General features: G+C 35.7%; 3 protein-coding genes across 3 annotated transcripts in view; 2 read left to right on the top strand and 1 right to left on the bottom strand.

The window, feature by feature from the left end:
- The window catches only part of LOC135210085 (low-density lipoprotein receptor-related protein 4-like), a 471,815-nt gene that overhangs the window by 178,932 nt on the left and 277,398 nt on the right, over positions 1–15,485 (bottom strand). The window lies entirely within an intron of this gene.
- On the top strand, positions 507–8,735 carry LOC135210079 (uncharacterized). Its single transcript, XM_064242879.1, has 6 exons — positions 507–644; positions 1,702–1,773; positions 2,100–2,324; positions 7,266–7,348; positions 7,784–7,942; positions 8,497–8,735. Exons 2-6 carry the CDS (start codon positions 1,707–1,709, stop codon positions 8,554–8,556), a joined length of 594 nt encoding a protein of 197 aa, XP_064098949.1. The 5' UTR covers positions 507–644; positions 1,702–1,706; the 3' UTR covers positions 8,557–8,735.
- On the top strand, positions 9,424–14,583 carry LOC135210500 (uncharacterized). Its single transcript, XM_064243384.1, has 6 exons — positions 9,424–9,547; positions 10,721–10,789; positions 12,071–12,253; positions 12,666–12,739; positions 13,429–13,587; positions 14,324–14,583. Exons 1-6 carry the CDS (start codon positions 9,439–9,441, stop codon positions 14,375–14,377), a joined length of 648 nt encoding a protein of 215 aa, XP_064099454.1. The 5' UTR covers positions 9,424–9,438; the 3' UTR covers positions 14,378–14,583.

Genomic DNA, 15,485 nt, shown 5'->3' with positions numbered 1-15,485 from the left:
AAAGCCACTGTGGCAGAAATACATGAGGTTCATAACCCATTTTCATGGATGAAGACGAGAATTGCTTTTCTTTTTCGTAAATCAATGACAACTGTCCTTAGCTGTATTGAATCGCAAAAGTACAAATTTCAGTAAGCGATATTGAATACATTCAGGCTAAAGTAAATGATAAAATGCGGAAGTAATAAACTGAAAAAAAAATAAACTAAAAAAATCCAAAGCAAAAAAAGTATCCCGAAACGGATTAACTGTACCGTAAACTCCAAAAAAAAGAAAAAAAGAAATGAAAATAACAATTAAAATTATAGGGCGCTCTGACAAAAGCATATACATCCTAAAACAGTCATGTAACACTTACATTGTATCAATGAATGCTGCTTTTTATTCATCTTATCCATTGTGGTCTTTGAGGCAATTGTCCTTTATACGCGGACGTCGAGAGTTAATGAAATGTTGTCCGTCGGTACAATAGCACAAAAAGGATGACATCATGAAGCTAATTGGACAGGCATTTGAGGTAAAGTATTTAAGGCAAATTCCCATCCACTGTGTCCCATTCGAGCGGGTGCTGTAGGCAGAAGTGTATTATTAGGACCCTTTAGGATCAAACCGGAATCATTTCGACGTCGAGCTGCGAGCAGTTGGTATGTTGTCTCGAAGTTTCTCTCGCTGCTTGTTGGTGATTTTAGCTTTTTTAGGGGGTAATTTTAGCTTTCACGTTAAAAACATTGTTATCTATTGAAAGGGAATCAGGAATATCGATTTTTAATTGCCGCACTGCTCTCGTTACCTCTCTCTTTTTTTTTAGTCTATTTTTCTGGCCATATTTTTCAATGAAAGCTTGAAATCTGAAAGTGACTTTCACTGATCTTCATTTGTATCCGGACTGAAAGCCCTTGGAAAACGTATCCGAATATTTGAGGATTTAGGAAGTTCAACGCTCAAACAGTTTTCAAAAACGAAATGTTCTGGTGAATGGGTGCACATTTTCCAATATGCTGTGGCCACAAGATGTATAATATTAACGCTGATGACGGACGATTGAAGTAAGTAATCAGACAATTTGATTTTAATGCATAAGTCACTTCTGGCCAACCACTCCACCCTCACTTTATTTTCTCCTTTTCCGTCATTTGCCATTGAAGATAATGGTCACCCTGACCTAGTAAGTGAGCAACCGGCCTTAATGTATCCCGTCCGCGAAGAAAAGGAAGGTTAAGGATATTCCTTTCAATCCATCAGTACATTCAAAAGGATTAAAAAGTAGGGGCTATTGCAAGGTAGTCTGAGAAGCAATTATATCCTACATGTTCTCCGTTATTTTTCGCTTACTCAGGGAGTAAGCCTACGAACTACTTTGCTGTAGTTCTTGTAATTATTTTTGTTCTTGTTGGTGGGGTGGGGGTGGTAGGAAGGCCTATGGATGAGCCTAAAAAGGTCTGAAAATAGTGTTTCGCGTTGAGTTAAAGAAATAAGAGGGATTGTGTGATAGGATATTTATGATTTATTTATTTATTAGAATGGAAATGTAAAAAATAAATCATGTCATGTTAAACAGTACAGAACAATTATTTCCAGTAACATATAGCATTTTCATTTTTATTTTCGTTGCTGAAAGAACGTGCTATTTGACCCTAAGTGTTAGTACGCGCACTGAGTAAGCTGGAGGCCGGATCATGCCTTGTTTTTGTTTCATTTCAGACAATATGACCAAACTGGCTTTGGTTTTTGTGCTCTTTGCGGTCGCGAGCCTCATCGACGCCCATGGAACACGTAAGTCCCAATCAAATGAGTATTCATTCATTTTGTGAATCGAAGTTTGAAGCCTTACCAAAAAGAAAGTGTATTATTTCAATGACTCGACCGTTCCCACATCTTGGACGGAAGTTTCATTTGAACCAAATGTCGAGCAGTCTGCCTCGTGAGCACCGAACAGTTTCAATCCACAACTCCCATTACAGTGAGACTTTGATGAACTTCATTCAATAGAAGCAATCTGGTCAACTGTCAGTCACGAAAGCCAGAGCTGAGAAACATAAACAAAAGAAAACGCGACACAATTTTCATGCTGATGTACTGATTCATTGATTTCTATCCAGCCTGCGCCACCACCGACTACAACTGCAGATGCACTCGCCTCCTGGGGAAGTCCCTCGGATGCGGAGGCCGCGGGGGAGGAGGTAAAGGATTCTTTTCAGGAGGAGGAAGATGGGGAGGAGGGAAGAAGAGGCATGGTGGAAGAGGAGAAGGAATGGGAGGACGAAGGGGCCAAGATATGACAGACTGCGCTAATGAAGTCGGAGTTACAGTGCCTCCCAGGCCAGGTGTGTATTAGTGCTTTTCATAAGCTGCTTAATATCGTATATGTGTTCCTAAGTATGTATGTATATATACATTAATATTTATATTTATCAAAATGTATATTTTTCAATTTATATATAAACACATATATATACACAAATATATATATGATATATATACTATATTAATATGTATTCTATATTATATCTAGATATATATATATTATATACTAAATGAATTCGTTATTATATATGTTGTATGTATATATATTAAAAAATTTAATAAAATTTTATATCTATATATGAGATATTATATATATATATAATCTATTCTATATATGTATATTATATATATATTATCTAATAAAAAGAGCCCATAAAAAACACCAAAATGTAAGAGCGAAAAGTACTATATTTCAGAGACTGCTGTCTCTCTCTTCAAGGTATATGAAGTGAGAAAAGTTTACAGAAAAGGTGGTATTTATACCAAGAGATTCGTCCACAAGTAAGCCAATTTAGGTCACCCCCGCTGATAATCTTCCTTTAATCTTCTTAAGCGTTGGTTGAATGAACACTGCGTCGACGATGTCTGATGTCCAATTCCCTTTTGAGATGTTCATTACCTGCTTCTCTTTTATTAAGGCCGATTCCATCATTTGACTCTTGTACCGGCAGTTGCTGCTATAAATTACACGTGACATATTCCAGTTTATTCTATGGTTATTGTTCATTTATATGATTGAAAATAGCCGAGTTCTGTTGTCCATACCTAACTGACCGTTTGTGTTGTATTAATCTCTGGGGAAGTGATTTACCTGTAAATCCGATGTAAGATTGGGTCCACAGTCCTGGCATGGGATCTCATATACCCCGAGTCTTTGGGCGATGTCTTTTGTTGGACGTTAATCAGGGATTTGGCTAAGGTATTTGGGTAGGTAAATGCAAAGGGTTGGATTTCCCAAGGGTGTGAGTTTACTCTCTTAATCGTCTCCAGGTGGGGAATTTTTATTTTATTGTTGGGTGTGTCTCTGGGTCTTGTCTTTAGGGGGTCGGTAGAAAATTACGTTTTGCTTTTTGATTGCTTTCTCAATTATATGGTCAGGATACTTTTAAAGATGAGAGTTGCTTGCGAATTAGTTCAAATTCTTTTTCCAGGAAATCTGGGGAACAAATTCGTAAGGCTCTAAGAATAGGTTGCTAGCTAGACTTATCTTGATAGTATTGTCATGATAGCTAAAGTAGTGAATATATGAAGTGAGAACGTTGGTTTTCTGTATATGGTAAATTTGTATTCTGTCGTGTCTCTGATTATTAAAACATCAAGAAAAGGAATTTTGTTGTCTGTTTCCCATTCAACTTTAAATTTGATGCTGGGCACTAATGCGTTTAATTTTGGAGAGGAATTCATTAAAATTACCCCACTTATCATCCCAAATGTTAGTATGTCATCCACGTATCTCATCCACAGCATGTGTTTTGGGTTGCATTTATTACTGTAGTTTCAAAGTATTCCATGTACAGATTGGCTAAAATAGGACTTAAAGGACTACCCATACTACACCCGAATTTTTGCTTGTAGAATGATTCCCCGAATGAAAATACGTTATTAAGATGCACATAATTCAACTAACTTTATTATTTTGTCAAGTGCCAAAGGGAAATGATCTGATAGGGGGATAATTTTTCCCTTAAAAACTGAAGAACGTCCTGTACTGGTACTTTTGTGAATAGGGAGTCTACGTCAAGGCTTAAAAGTTTTATGTTGTGAAGTGGTATATGTGCTTCTCTGAATTTGGTGACAAAAAGTCTTCCGAATTGAATTTGATGTGACTGGGAGAAAAAGTGCCTAAAAAGGAGAAAGGAGGCCAGCTAACCATTTAGACAATTTTGTAATTGAAAGCTCCGGCGCATGAAACGATGGGTCTGAATGGAAGATTGTCTTTGTGAGTTTTGGGAAGACCATAAAAGTAGGGTAATTTAGGATTAATTACTTTAAATTTCTCTAATAGTTCAATACTCTTTTTGTTTAAAAGGAGTGTTACTAAATGCTTTAACTGACCTTCATAAGAAATATCCTGTTCCCCGCAGATTCATGATAGCCATCCACTCGCTAAAAAAGTTAGATGTTATAATAAGTAGATCCGACAAAGACGGCAAAAATTGTAATAATGGACAAAGACTTCTACCTCGACAAAATCAACCAGCTCCTTAGCGACACAAATACTTACGAAAAACTGACGAAAAATCCCCTCCAGAACGTTCCCAACAGAATTTTTTTCGGAAAGTAAGATTAATTGGCCAAGACAAAAAGAGTATTGAACTATTAGAAAAATTTAATTTAAAGTAATTAATCCTAAATTACCCTACTTTTATGGTCTTCCCAAAACTCACAAAGACAATCTTCCATTCAGACCCATCGTTTCATGCGCCGGAGCTTTCAATTACAAAATTTCTAAATGGTTAGCTGGCCTCCTTTCTCCTTTTTTTAGGCACTTTTTCTCCCAGTCACATCAAACATTCGGAAGATTTTTGTCACAATTCAGAGAAGCACATATACCACTTCACAACATAAAACTTTTAAGCCTTGACGTAGACTCCCTATTCACAAAAGTACCAGTACAGGACGTTCTTCAGTTTTTAAGGGAAAAATTATCCCCCTATTCAGATCATTTCCCTTTGGCACTTGACAAAATAATAAGTTAGTTGAATTATGTGCATCTAATAACGTATTTTCATTCGGGGAATCATTCTACAAGCAAAAATTCGGGTGTAGTATGGGTAGTCCTTTAAGTCCTATTTTAGCCAATCTGTACATGGAATACTTTGAAACTACAGTAATAAATGCAATAAACCCAAAAACATGCTGTGGATGAGATACGTGGATGACATACTAACATTTTGGGATGATAAGTGGGGTAATTTTAATGAATTCCTCTCAAATTAAACGCATTAGTGCCCAGCATCAAATTTAAAGTTTGAATGGGAAACAGACAAAAAACAAAATTCCTTTTCTTGATGTTTTAATAATCAGAGACACGACAGAATACAAATTTACCATATACAGAAACCAACGTTTCTCACTTCATATATTCACTACTTTAAGCTATCATGACAATACTATCAAGATAAGTCTAGCTAGCAACCTATTCTTAAGAAGCCTTACGAATTTGTTCCCCAGATTTCCTGGAAAAAGAATTTGAACTAATTCGCAAGCAACTCTCATCTTTAAAGTATCCTGACCATATAATTGAGAAAGCAATTCAAAAAGCAAACGTAATTTTCTACCGACCCCCTAAAAGACAGACCAGAGACACACCCAAAACAATAAAATAAAAATTCCCCACCTGGAGACGATTAAGAGAGTAACTCACACCCTTGGAAATCCAACCCTTTTGCATTTACCTACCCAAATACCCTTAGCCAATCCTGATTAACGTCCAACAAAAGACATCGCCCAAAGACTCGGGGGTATATTGAGATCCCATGCCAGGACTGTGACCAATCTTACATCGGATTTACAGGTAATCACTTCCCCAAGAGATTAATACAACACAACGGTCAGTTAGGTATGGACAACAGAACTCGGCTATTTTCAATCATATAAATGAACATAACCATAGAATAAACTGGAATATGTCCACGTGTAATTTATAGCAGCAACTGCCGGTACAAGAGTCAAATGATGGAATCGGCCTTAATAAAAGAGAAGCAGGTAATGAACATCTCAAAAGGGAATTGGACATCAGACATCGTCGACGCAGTGTTCATTCAACCAACGCTTAAGAAGATTAAAGGAAGTATTATCAGCGGGTGACTAAATGGCTTATTTCTTGTGGACGAATCTCTTGGTATAAATACCACCTTTTCTGTAAACTTTTCTCATTCATATACCTGAAGAGAGAGACAGCAGTCTCTGAAATATAGTACTTTTCTCTCTACATTTTGGTGTTTTTATGGGCTCCTTTTATTAGATGGAATTCTGTTGTTACAGAACACCTTTACCAGTCATATATATATATATATATATATATATATATAATATATATATATATATATATATATATATATATATATATCTATATATATATCTATCTATATATATATATATATATCATAGATATATATAGATATATATATATATATCTATATATATATATCTATATATATATATATATATATATATATATATATATATATATATATATATAGTAGAGACAGAGAGAGAGAGAGAGAGAGAGAGAGAGAGAGAGAGAGAGAGAGAGATATTTATATCTACAGATATATATCTATACATTATATATATATATATATATATATATATATATAGTATATATATATATATAATATATATCTATAGATATATATATATATATTATATATATATATATATATCTATATATATATATAACACATACATATATATATATATATATATATATATATATATATATATATATATATATATATATATCCATATATATATATCTATAGATATATACTATATATATCTATATATATATATATATATATATATATATATATATATATAATATATGTGTGTGTGTGTGGGTGGGTGTGCATATATATGTGTGTATTTTTGCGTTTGTTAGAGATACAACCCAGCTAGCTATTTACGGTTCCCAACACGTAAACAGCAAGTTGTTACCCCCGAAAAGTGAGAAAAAGACCCGCGAACCTCAGGTCCTCGTGAGTTTTAAAGTAAATAGGAAAGCTATGTCGGAGAGGGAGAAGCGAGGAAAATGAATGAAACGGGTGTATGAACTACAATGATAATGATAATGATGTCTGTTACAGGTTTGGAAAAAAGTTTGAAAATAGAAATAAGGTCCCCACACAAATACGTGTAAACCTTCATTTTTTGGGGGAGATCATTTACGTAAACGTGAGATATTCAGTAACATTTATATGTGTGTTTATTTATTTACTTTCTTGCCCTGACAACAGAATGGGGAGTCACTCCGAAACCAGAGCTTCCTGATGCATTACGCAACTGCCTGATCAGGAAGGGATTGGAAAAGAACTCACTGGTAAGTAAATATTGCTATCACGTTTTCAGGCCTGATTCACTAAACCGTTTCTGTCAGGTGCTCATTCAGTTCTAAACCGTATCTATCAGGTAATTATTCATCTCTAAGTCGTAGATTTCACGTAACTATTCATCTCTAAATCGTATCTGTCAAGTAATTATTCAACACTAATCTGTGTCTTTCAAGTAATTATTCATTTCTAAATTGAATCTGTTAGGTAATTATTCATCTCTAAGTCGTATCCATCTAGAAATTATTCAACACTAAATGTTATCTGTCATATAATTACTGAAGCGTTAACTGAATACAAATACTTGGTTTACACCTATTGATACAATGATCTGTAGATCTACATCTCTCTTTACCCCTTTATGATAATAATTAGGTGAAACCTTAAAACATTTGAGGTCTAATCAACAGTACCATATTCCACAGCTGACCGCCACAGGAGAGATCAAGCAGACTGAATTAGTCACATCTCTGACGGGAAGCCTCACAAACAACAGACGGGAAACCCTGACTGCAGAACAAATCACTGCTATCACCAACGAAGTGCCTGCATGTGACACAAGCACAAAGTCACAAACAAATAATGTAAGTATCTATATTAGTACAGTGTTTTCAAAATCGAAAATGTCTTGAGATTCATTAATTGTTACTTAGGTTGTAACCTATGTAATGTTTTAGTTTTCTGCAAAAGAAAACTATTGTGCTAGCTTTGTCTGCCCTCCCGTCATTAGATCTTAAAAACTACTGAGGCTAGAGGGCTGCAAATTACTATGTTGACCGTCCATCCTCCAATCTAGCCTCAGTAGTTTTTATTTGATTTAAGGCTCAAGTTAGCAATAACCGTACTTATAGCAGCGCTATAGGTACCAACAACATTAGTCACCATCCGACCGTGGCTGGGTTTCATGGGCCGCTGCTAAGAGATTTATGGGCCGTGGCTGAGGCCACCACCTGACAGAAATTTCGATCCATTTTTTACTTGTTTCAAAATGTTTTCGAATAATGTTGACCAAGTTTTTCGTCCAGAAAACTCTCAATAGACTAAGTAGGGCGAATAGAATCTTCATATATAAAGTCTCGAGAATGACAAACTAATGAACACCTACTAACACTCATTTTTTTTTCTTCCCCTGCAACAGTTCTTACTCTTCCAAAACTGCCTGGTGACGAAATGCACTACGACCCTGGCTACTCGTTAAGGATCCATCCCGAAGACCTCCTAACTTCACATGATGAACTCCGTAACCTGACGCACCCAATCCTTAGCAAAGATTTGACCTCTCGATGTTCAGGAAGAAAAAATGTTATTAGGAAGAACAAACACAAAGCCATCAACTTTGAAGACCCAGTTATTTCATGAATAAATGTTATGCATATTTATTGGGCATTATTATCCGCTAATGCATTAACAAACCAATGAAACATAAATATTTGCACTGAGGGAGAAATAGATTAAGAAGCTACAACGTGTAAGAAGCTTAGATCATCAGTCATTGCTAGCAACATATTTTGAGTTATGAAGTCATGAAACTCATAATGTTAAAATGAACTACCAGCAACATAAATGCTAACCGGTGATGTGATAAAACTCATAAAGCACTACAAAGTTATCAAGGTCGAGGAGGGTTGATGTCGACTCTAAAACAAGGAATTCCTGAGCGCGACAGGGATTTGTAGGTGAGAGGCGGCGTTAACTTACACCTCTCGTGAGAGCCTTGTGGATAAAGAGAACTTCACTGTAAGTCCTGAATTCTTGATTCTGTGGTTCGAACCCTAGAGCCAACGAATTCCTTATCAACTAAAAAAACTCTCCTTCGTTTAACATATATGAAAATATATTAATTCCCAGGTAGAGCGAATATATATATATATATACACACACATTTATCCAGCCACGTGAAAACACACCTTGCCACCAAAAAGAACAGCTTATAACTGGTGGGAGAAGGTTGACAAGTGGCGCATACCTAATGATACAGTTTGTGCCTGAAACCTCCGTAAAACAACAAACAAACGCACATTAAGGACACAAACGTATATCAAAGACATCCGCTTCCTTCTGGTTAACACGCTCGAAATCTATGCGCCTTGGAGGCGATAATAACCCGAAGGGGTTTATATACAAGCCCTTCGGCTCATTGCTGTCATACCAGATCTTTGGACGAGTGAGATCTCTCGCAGACGCAGAAGGTAAAGTTCTCGGTATTTTTTATTGTTGTTATTCATGTAAGGAATCTAGCAATGCTCAGATATCGCTGCTGCCAACTTCTGTTTTGATTTGAATTTCCTCTACCACCAGTGTTGAATTCCGAGTTCATCTGGCAAACAGGTTTTCATTCTAAGTTCCTCTGGTAAACAGGTTTTCATTCTGAGTTCCTCTGGTAAACAGGTTTTTATTCCGAGTTCCTCTGGTAAACAGGTTTTCATTCTAAGTTCCTCTGGTAAACAGGTTTTCATTCTGAGTTCCTCTGGTAAACAGGTTTTTATTCCGAGTTCCTCTGGTAAACAGGTTTTCATTCTGAGTTCCTCTGGTAAACAAGTTTTCATTCTGAGTTCCTCTGGTAAACAGGTTTTTATTCCAACTTCCTCTAGTAAATTGGTTTTCATTCTGAGTTCCTCTGGTAAACAGGTTTTTATTCTGAGTTCCTCTGGTAAACAGGTTTTCATTCTGAGTTCCTCTGGTAAACAGGTTTTCATTCTGAGTTCCTCTGGTAAACAGGTTTTTATTCTGAGTTCCTCTGGTAAACAGGTTTTCATTCTGAGTTCCTCTGGTAAACAGGTTTTCATTCTGAGTTCCTCTGGCAAACAGGATTTTTTTTCTGAGTTCCTTTAGCAAACTTTCTTATAATTCTCATTTCCTATAGCAAAATTGTTTTCATTCTGAGTTCCTTTGGCTTTTTAAATAGGTGTTAATTCTATTTTTTCTTCAGCATACTTTCTTTTAGGCCTCATTTTCCTACAACAAAATTATGTTTTAATTCTGATTTCCTTTAGTAAACTTATGCTTAAATCTTATTTCCTATTGCAAATAGGTGTTAATTCAAATAATCTTTAGCAAACTTACTTTTACGCCTCATTTCCAACAGCAAAAATTATATTGTAAATCAGATTTCCTTTAGTAAACATATGTTTAAATCTAATTTCCTATAGAAATTGTTTAAATCTAATTTCCTTCAGCAACTCATGTTTTAATTCCAATTTCCACCGACAAAATTGTTTTGCCATTCTAAGTTTCAACGGCAATAATTCAAGCCATACGCAGACACAAGAAAACTATTGATTCACGGGAAAAATAACAAAGGTTTTGTGTTTAACAGTCTAGTCTATTTTTATCCGTATTACTTTAACATTCCTCTTTTTCAGCCATGGTGAAACTGGTTTTTACTCTCATGATGCTGGTGGCTGTGGTGAGCGTCAGCACCCACGACCAAAGTAAGATTTCTCCTTCTCTTAAAACAATATATATATATATATATATATATATATATCTATATATATATATATATATATATATAATATCTATATATATATAGATATATATATATATATATATATTATATATATATATATATATATATATATATATATATATATATATCTATATATATATATATATATATATATTATATCTATATATATATATATATATATATATATATATATAATATATATATATGTATATATATATGTATCTAATATATATATATATATATATATATATATATATATATATATATATATATATATATATATATATATATATACTAAGGTTCGGAAAAGCTCGTCTTTTCTAGCACTTTTGCCTATTCTAAATAGCAGGAGGATATTAGGAGAATTGTATATGTGAGTCGTCTTGTTTCGAAATTGAAAAGTAAAACTCTTTGTGTGAAGCATAAACAGAAGTTATTTTTAATGAAAGAATTTGAATTAATGGAGAGAGAGAGAGAGAGAGAGAGAGAGAGAGAGAGAGAGAGAGAGAGAGAGAGAGAGAGAGAGAGAGAGACTGTATGCATTACAAACAGTATACATACAGAAATCAATTCATAACGAACGGAATGCATACATAAATAAATTCACAACTAATGAAATGCATGCAGAAATAAATTCATAACAAACTGAATCCCTACAGAAATAAATTAAGTGGAGAAACAAATCCACATTCGTGCATATGTACATATATTTAAAGAGAAATATACATAGAAAGCTTTCGGGAATCTGTTCGATTCCCATTTTCAGATTGAAAAGGGAAAGGGGAACCTATCAGATTCCTGAAAGCTATCTGTAGAGATTTATCTTCTAATATATGTACATATAGACAACTATGGATATTTTCCTCCATTTCAAAAACCCTAGTCTACTAGAGTATTCCTCAATAAAATCAATGAAAAACAATGAATAATATGGTTTCTCCATTGCAAATACTCATACTACTAGAGCACTCCTTAATGAAATCAATCAAAAGCAATGAATAATGTCATTTCTTCATTTCAAAAACTCATGCTACCAGAGTAGTTTTTAATAAAATAATTGAAAAGCAATGAACAATTTGATTTCTCCATTTCAAAACCATGCTCCTATAGTATTCATTAATGATATATCAATGACAAACAATGAATAATGTGATTTCTGCATTGCAAGAACTCATACTACCAGAGTATTCCTTAATGAAACCACCGACAAGACAATGAATAATGTATAGATGTGCCCTAACAGAGTCATGCACCACCACCGCCTGCTACTGTGACAAGGTGCTGAAGAAGCTGAACCATGACCTAAAGGACTTGGAGCCGCCTCAGGGTGCCTCCGGGAGAAGGAGATCCGGCAGTCAGCAGGGAGGTTCATCAGGCGTAAACCCAAAGAAGACAATCAAAGACTGTCTTGGCGGCGTTATCCCAGGTATATGCGCTTCTCTTTTAATCTTTGAAGGTCTTATAAGCAAGCAAGCTGCATGCAACACAAATTTTATGTCATATATTTACATGAGATATTAGATACATAAATATATATACACTGACATTATACACACACACACATAAATACAGACAAATTCTTCGAAGATAAGAGAAACGACGGAGTTCTGCTGCAAGGGCCTTTCGACTCCTTGTCCTTTACTCAACGGACTGCTAAGTAAAGGACAAGATGTCGAAAGGCCCTTGCAGAACTCCATCGTTTCTCTTTCCTTCTTGAAATTTGTCTTTATTTACATATTCATCACGTTCCATATTTTCGTGATTCAGTTATATATATACACACACACACACACTCACACTATATATTATATATATATTCTCTTTTTCATCAATTTCAGCGAGCCTCGACACCCTGACTCTGAATGACACTCAGAAGACATGCTTGAACGACGCTCTCACGGCACTAACAATTGTGAGTATTATATACTTTATGCGCTTGCTGTCTCCCCTACTCACCCAATCACCTACCTACCCCGCCCTCACCTGTGGCGGACAAACAGGTTTGCATGAGGAGGGTGGATGTCCCCCCCTACCCTCCCATTGCGCTACCTACCCCGCCCACAACCGGGGTGGATAAACCGGTTTCCTGGGGTGGGTTGCTGTGTCACGTCTCCCCCTATTGTCACCCGGGGGAGGACAACAAGATCCACTTAGATTTTATTATTATCATTATTATTATATAGTATATTCACTTCAAATACTGTGCTTTGTATACAAAGGAAATGAATTTTACATTAAATATTGTGAACACACTTCAGCAACGAATTTTGCAAGGCTTTACTGTACTGAAATTATTATTATTATTATTATTATTATTATTATTCCGAAGATGAAACCTATTCGACTGAAACAAGCTCACCAGAGGGGCCACTGACTTGTAATTTAAGCTTCTAAAGAATATGGTGCTCATTACTAAAAAGTAAGACGAGGTAAAGGGAAATACAGAAACATGAACCCCCATTTATTAAAAGAAAAATAATGAATTAAGAAATTAAAAAAAAACGTATCAAAATCCAATGAGAATAGTATTAGGAAAGTCATGTATCGCACCTTCCCTCGAACTTCTGAAGAACTTCCAACTGCACGACTTCCTCTTTACAGGTCGATGCCTCCGGGAACCTGAATACCACTGCCTTGACCAACCTGATGATGGGAGAAGCAAGGCATGAGGGGGTGACTGCAAGCACATTCAAAACCTGGGTCAACGACACTGTAGCCTCTTGCGCCAACGATGCACAAACTGGTCAATCGTATGAGAAGGTATGTTGCTGCTGCCTGTCTTCACACTAATGTATACCTCTTTTCTCCCCCCCCCCCCCCCCCCTTCCTTTCTCTCTCTCAAGTCTGTCTCTCCCCCCCCCCCCCATCCTCCTACTCTCTCTCTCGCTCTCTCTCTCTGCTCTCTCTCTCTCATCTCTTTCATAATTTTCTTTTACTTTTTCCTGAGGTGGATTGGAGAATCGAGCCTCTCTCTCTCTCTCTCTCTCTCTCCTCTCTCCTCTCTCTCTCTCTCTCTCATATTTTCTACTTTTTCTGAGGTGGATGGAGAATCGAGCCACATTCTCTCTCTCTCCTCTCTCTCCTCTCTCTCTCTCTCTCTCTCTCTCTCTCATCTTTCATTTTCTACTTTTTTTGAGGCAGTTGAAGAATACAGCCATATTCTCTCTCTCTCTCTCTCCTCTCTCTCCTCTCTCTCTCTCTCTCTCTCGAGAATCAAGCTATATTCTCTCTCTCTCTCTCTCTCCTCTCTCTCTCTCTCTCTCTCTCTCTCTCTCTCTCACTCTTTCAGTTTGTCGTTATGTATAAATAATATGCATATGCAGATATTATATTTAGTAATATCTCCTCTTTATAATATATTAATAATATATTAATATATATATATATAATAATATACATGGATAGTTTACTTAAACCTGTAATACATGCAGCCTTTACGATGATTGATAATCATAGTTAGATTATAGCAAGGTAATTGTTTTTCATCTCCTGACAGTTCCTGAACTTCATCACCTGCCTGAAGAATAAGTGTGCAACTGCCCCTGCATAACATGCCATCCTAAATAAGGAGTCCTACCAAGGATTAGACGACAAGGCCCCGCGCTTCCAACATTGAATTTGGTTTTGATGATCTTTGCACCTAACTGATATCAGTTCTGCTATTCATAAAAGACTCTCATACTCTCAAAAATGAAGACAAAAAAATACACTGTCCACTATAAGCTCACCTTCTATGCAAGTAAAAGTGCACCGATGTGTTTTCGTTTCGTTTTCCTGAACGAATATTGCAAAATGTTAAACTTGGAAATATATATATATATATATATATATATATATATATATATATATATATATATATATATATATATATATGTGTGTGTGTGTGTGTGTGCGTGTGTGTGTGTATACAAACACACTCAAACACACACACACACACACACACACACACACATATATATATATATATATATATATATATATTATATATATATATATATATATATATATATATACATAATATATATATATATATATATATATATATATATGATCAGTGAACCAAAGGAAGTCGATTTCTATGAGTTTTGCAAACAGACTGCAATGTATTGCAATTCTGGAACCACTGTAATACCTGACATTATACCCAGTTTGGCAGCAAAACCCATTTTCAAACTATAAAGTCTAAAACACCATCGGGGCCAAGGAAAAAAAAAATCTGCATTAATTACAGTACTAGCGAAGCCCTTTGTAGTGCATTGCAGTATTTATGTTGCAATTTGCAATAACGCTCACAACTGAGAAAGAAAGAGACACTATCAATCAACCTCTATAACAAAACGCGTTATATTTGAGGTTAACCTATAGGGCAACGCAAATCTTACTTTTGAGGTCATCCTCTAGGGCAACACAAATCTTACTTTTGAGGTTAACCTCTAGGGCAACGAGGTCATCCTCTATGGTAATGCAAGCCTTACTTTTGAGGTCCACCTCTAGGGCAAGGCAAACCTTACTTTGGAGACCATTCTCTAGAGAGTCAAGGCCATCGCAAGCGATACTTCTGAGATCAACCTCCAGGCCAACGGAAGCGTTCCTTCCGACGCTGCCGTTAGCGAGGCCTGACAACAAAAGAATGTCAGCCAATAAGTTACATAAAGGCG

The sequence above is a fragment of the Macrobrachium nipponense genome, chromosome 39 (genome assembly GCF_015104395.2).
Source record: "Macrobrachium nipponense isolate FS-2020 chromosome 39, ASM1510439v2, whole genome shotgun sequence".
NCBI classification, from domain to species: Eukaryota; Metazoa; Arthropoda; class Malacostraca; order Decapoda; family Palaemonidae; genus Macrobrachium; species Macrobrachium nipponense.
This window is presented reverse-complemented; position numbering and strand designations above follow the sequence as displayed.

Coding starts and splice junctions, on each gene's coding strand:
- LOC135210079 (XM_064242879.1), top strand. CDS start 1,707: ATGACCAAACTGGCTTTGGTTTTTGTGCTCTTTGCGGTCGCGAGCCTC. Junction 7,349..7,783: donor GATTGGAAAAGAACTCACTG/GTAAGTAAATAT, acceptor CATATTCCACAG/CTGACCGCCACAGGAGAGAT. Junction 7,943..8,496: donor CAAAGTCACAAACAAATAAT/GTAAGTATCTAT, acceptor CCCCTGCAACAG/TTCTTACTCTTCCAAAACTG.
- LOC135210500 (XM_064243384.1), top strand. CDS start 9,439: ATGCGCCTTGGAGGCGATAATAACCCGAAGGGGTTTATATACAAGCCC. Junction 12,254..12,665: donor TCTTGGCGGCGTTATCCCAG/GTATATGCGCTT, acceptor CATCAATTTCAG/CGAGCCTCGACACCCTGACT. Junction 13,588..14,323: donor CTGGTCAATCGTATGAGAAG/GTATGTTGCTGC, acceptor ATCTCCTGACAG/TTCCTGAACTTCATCACCTG.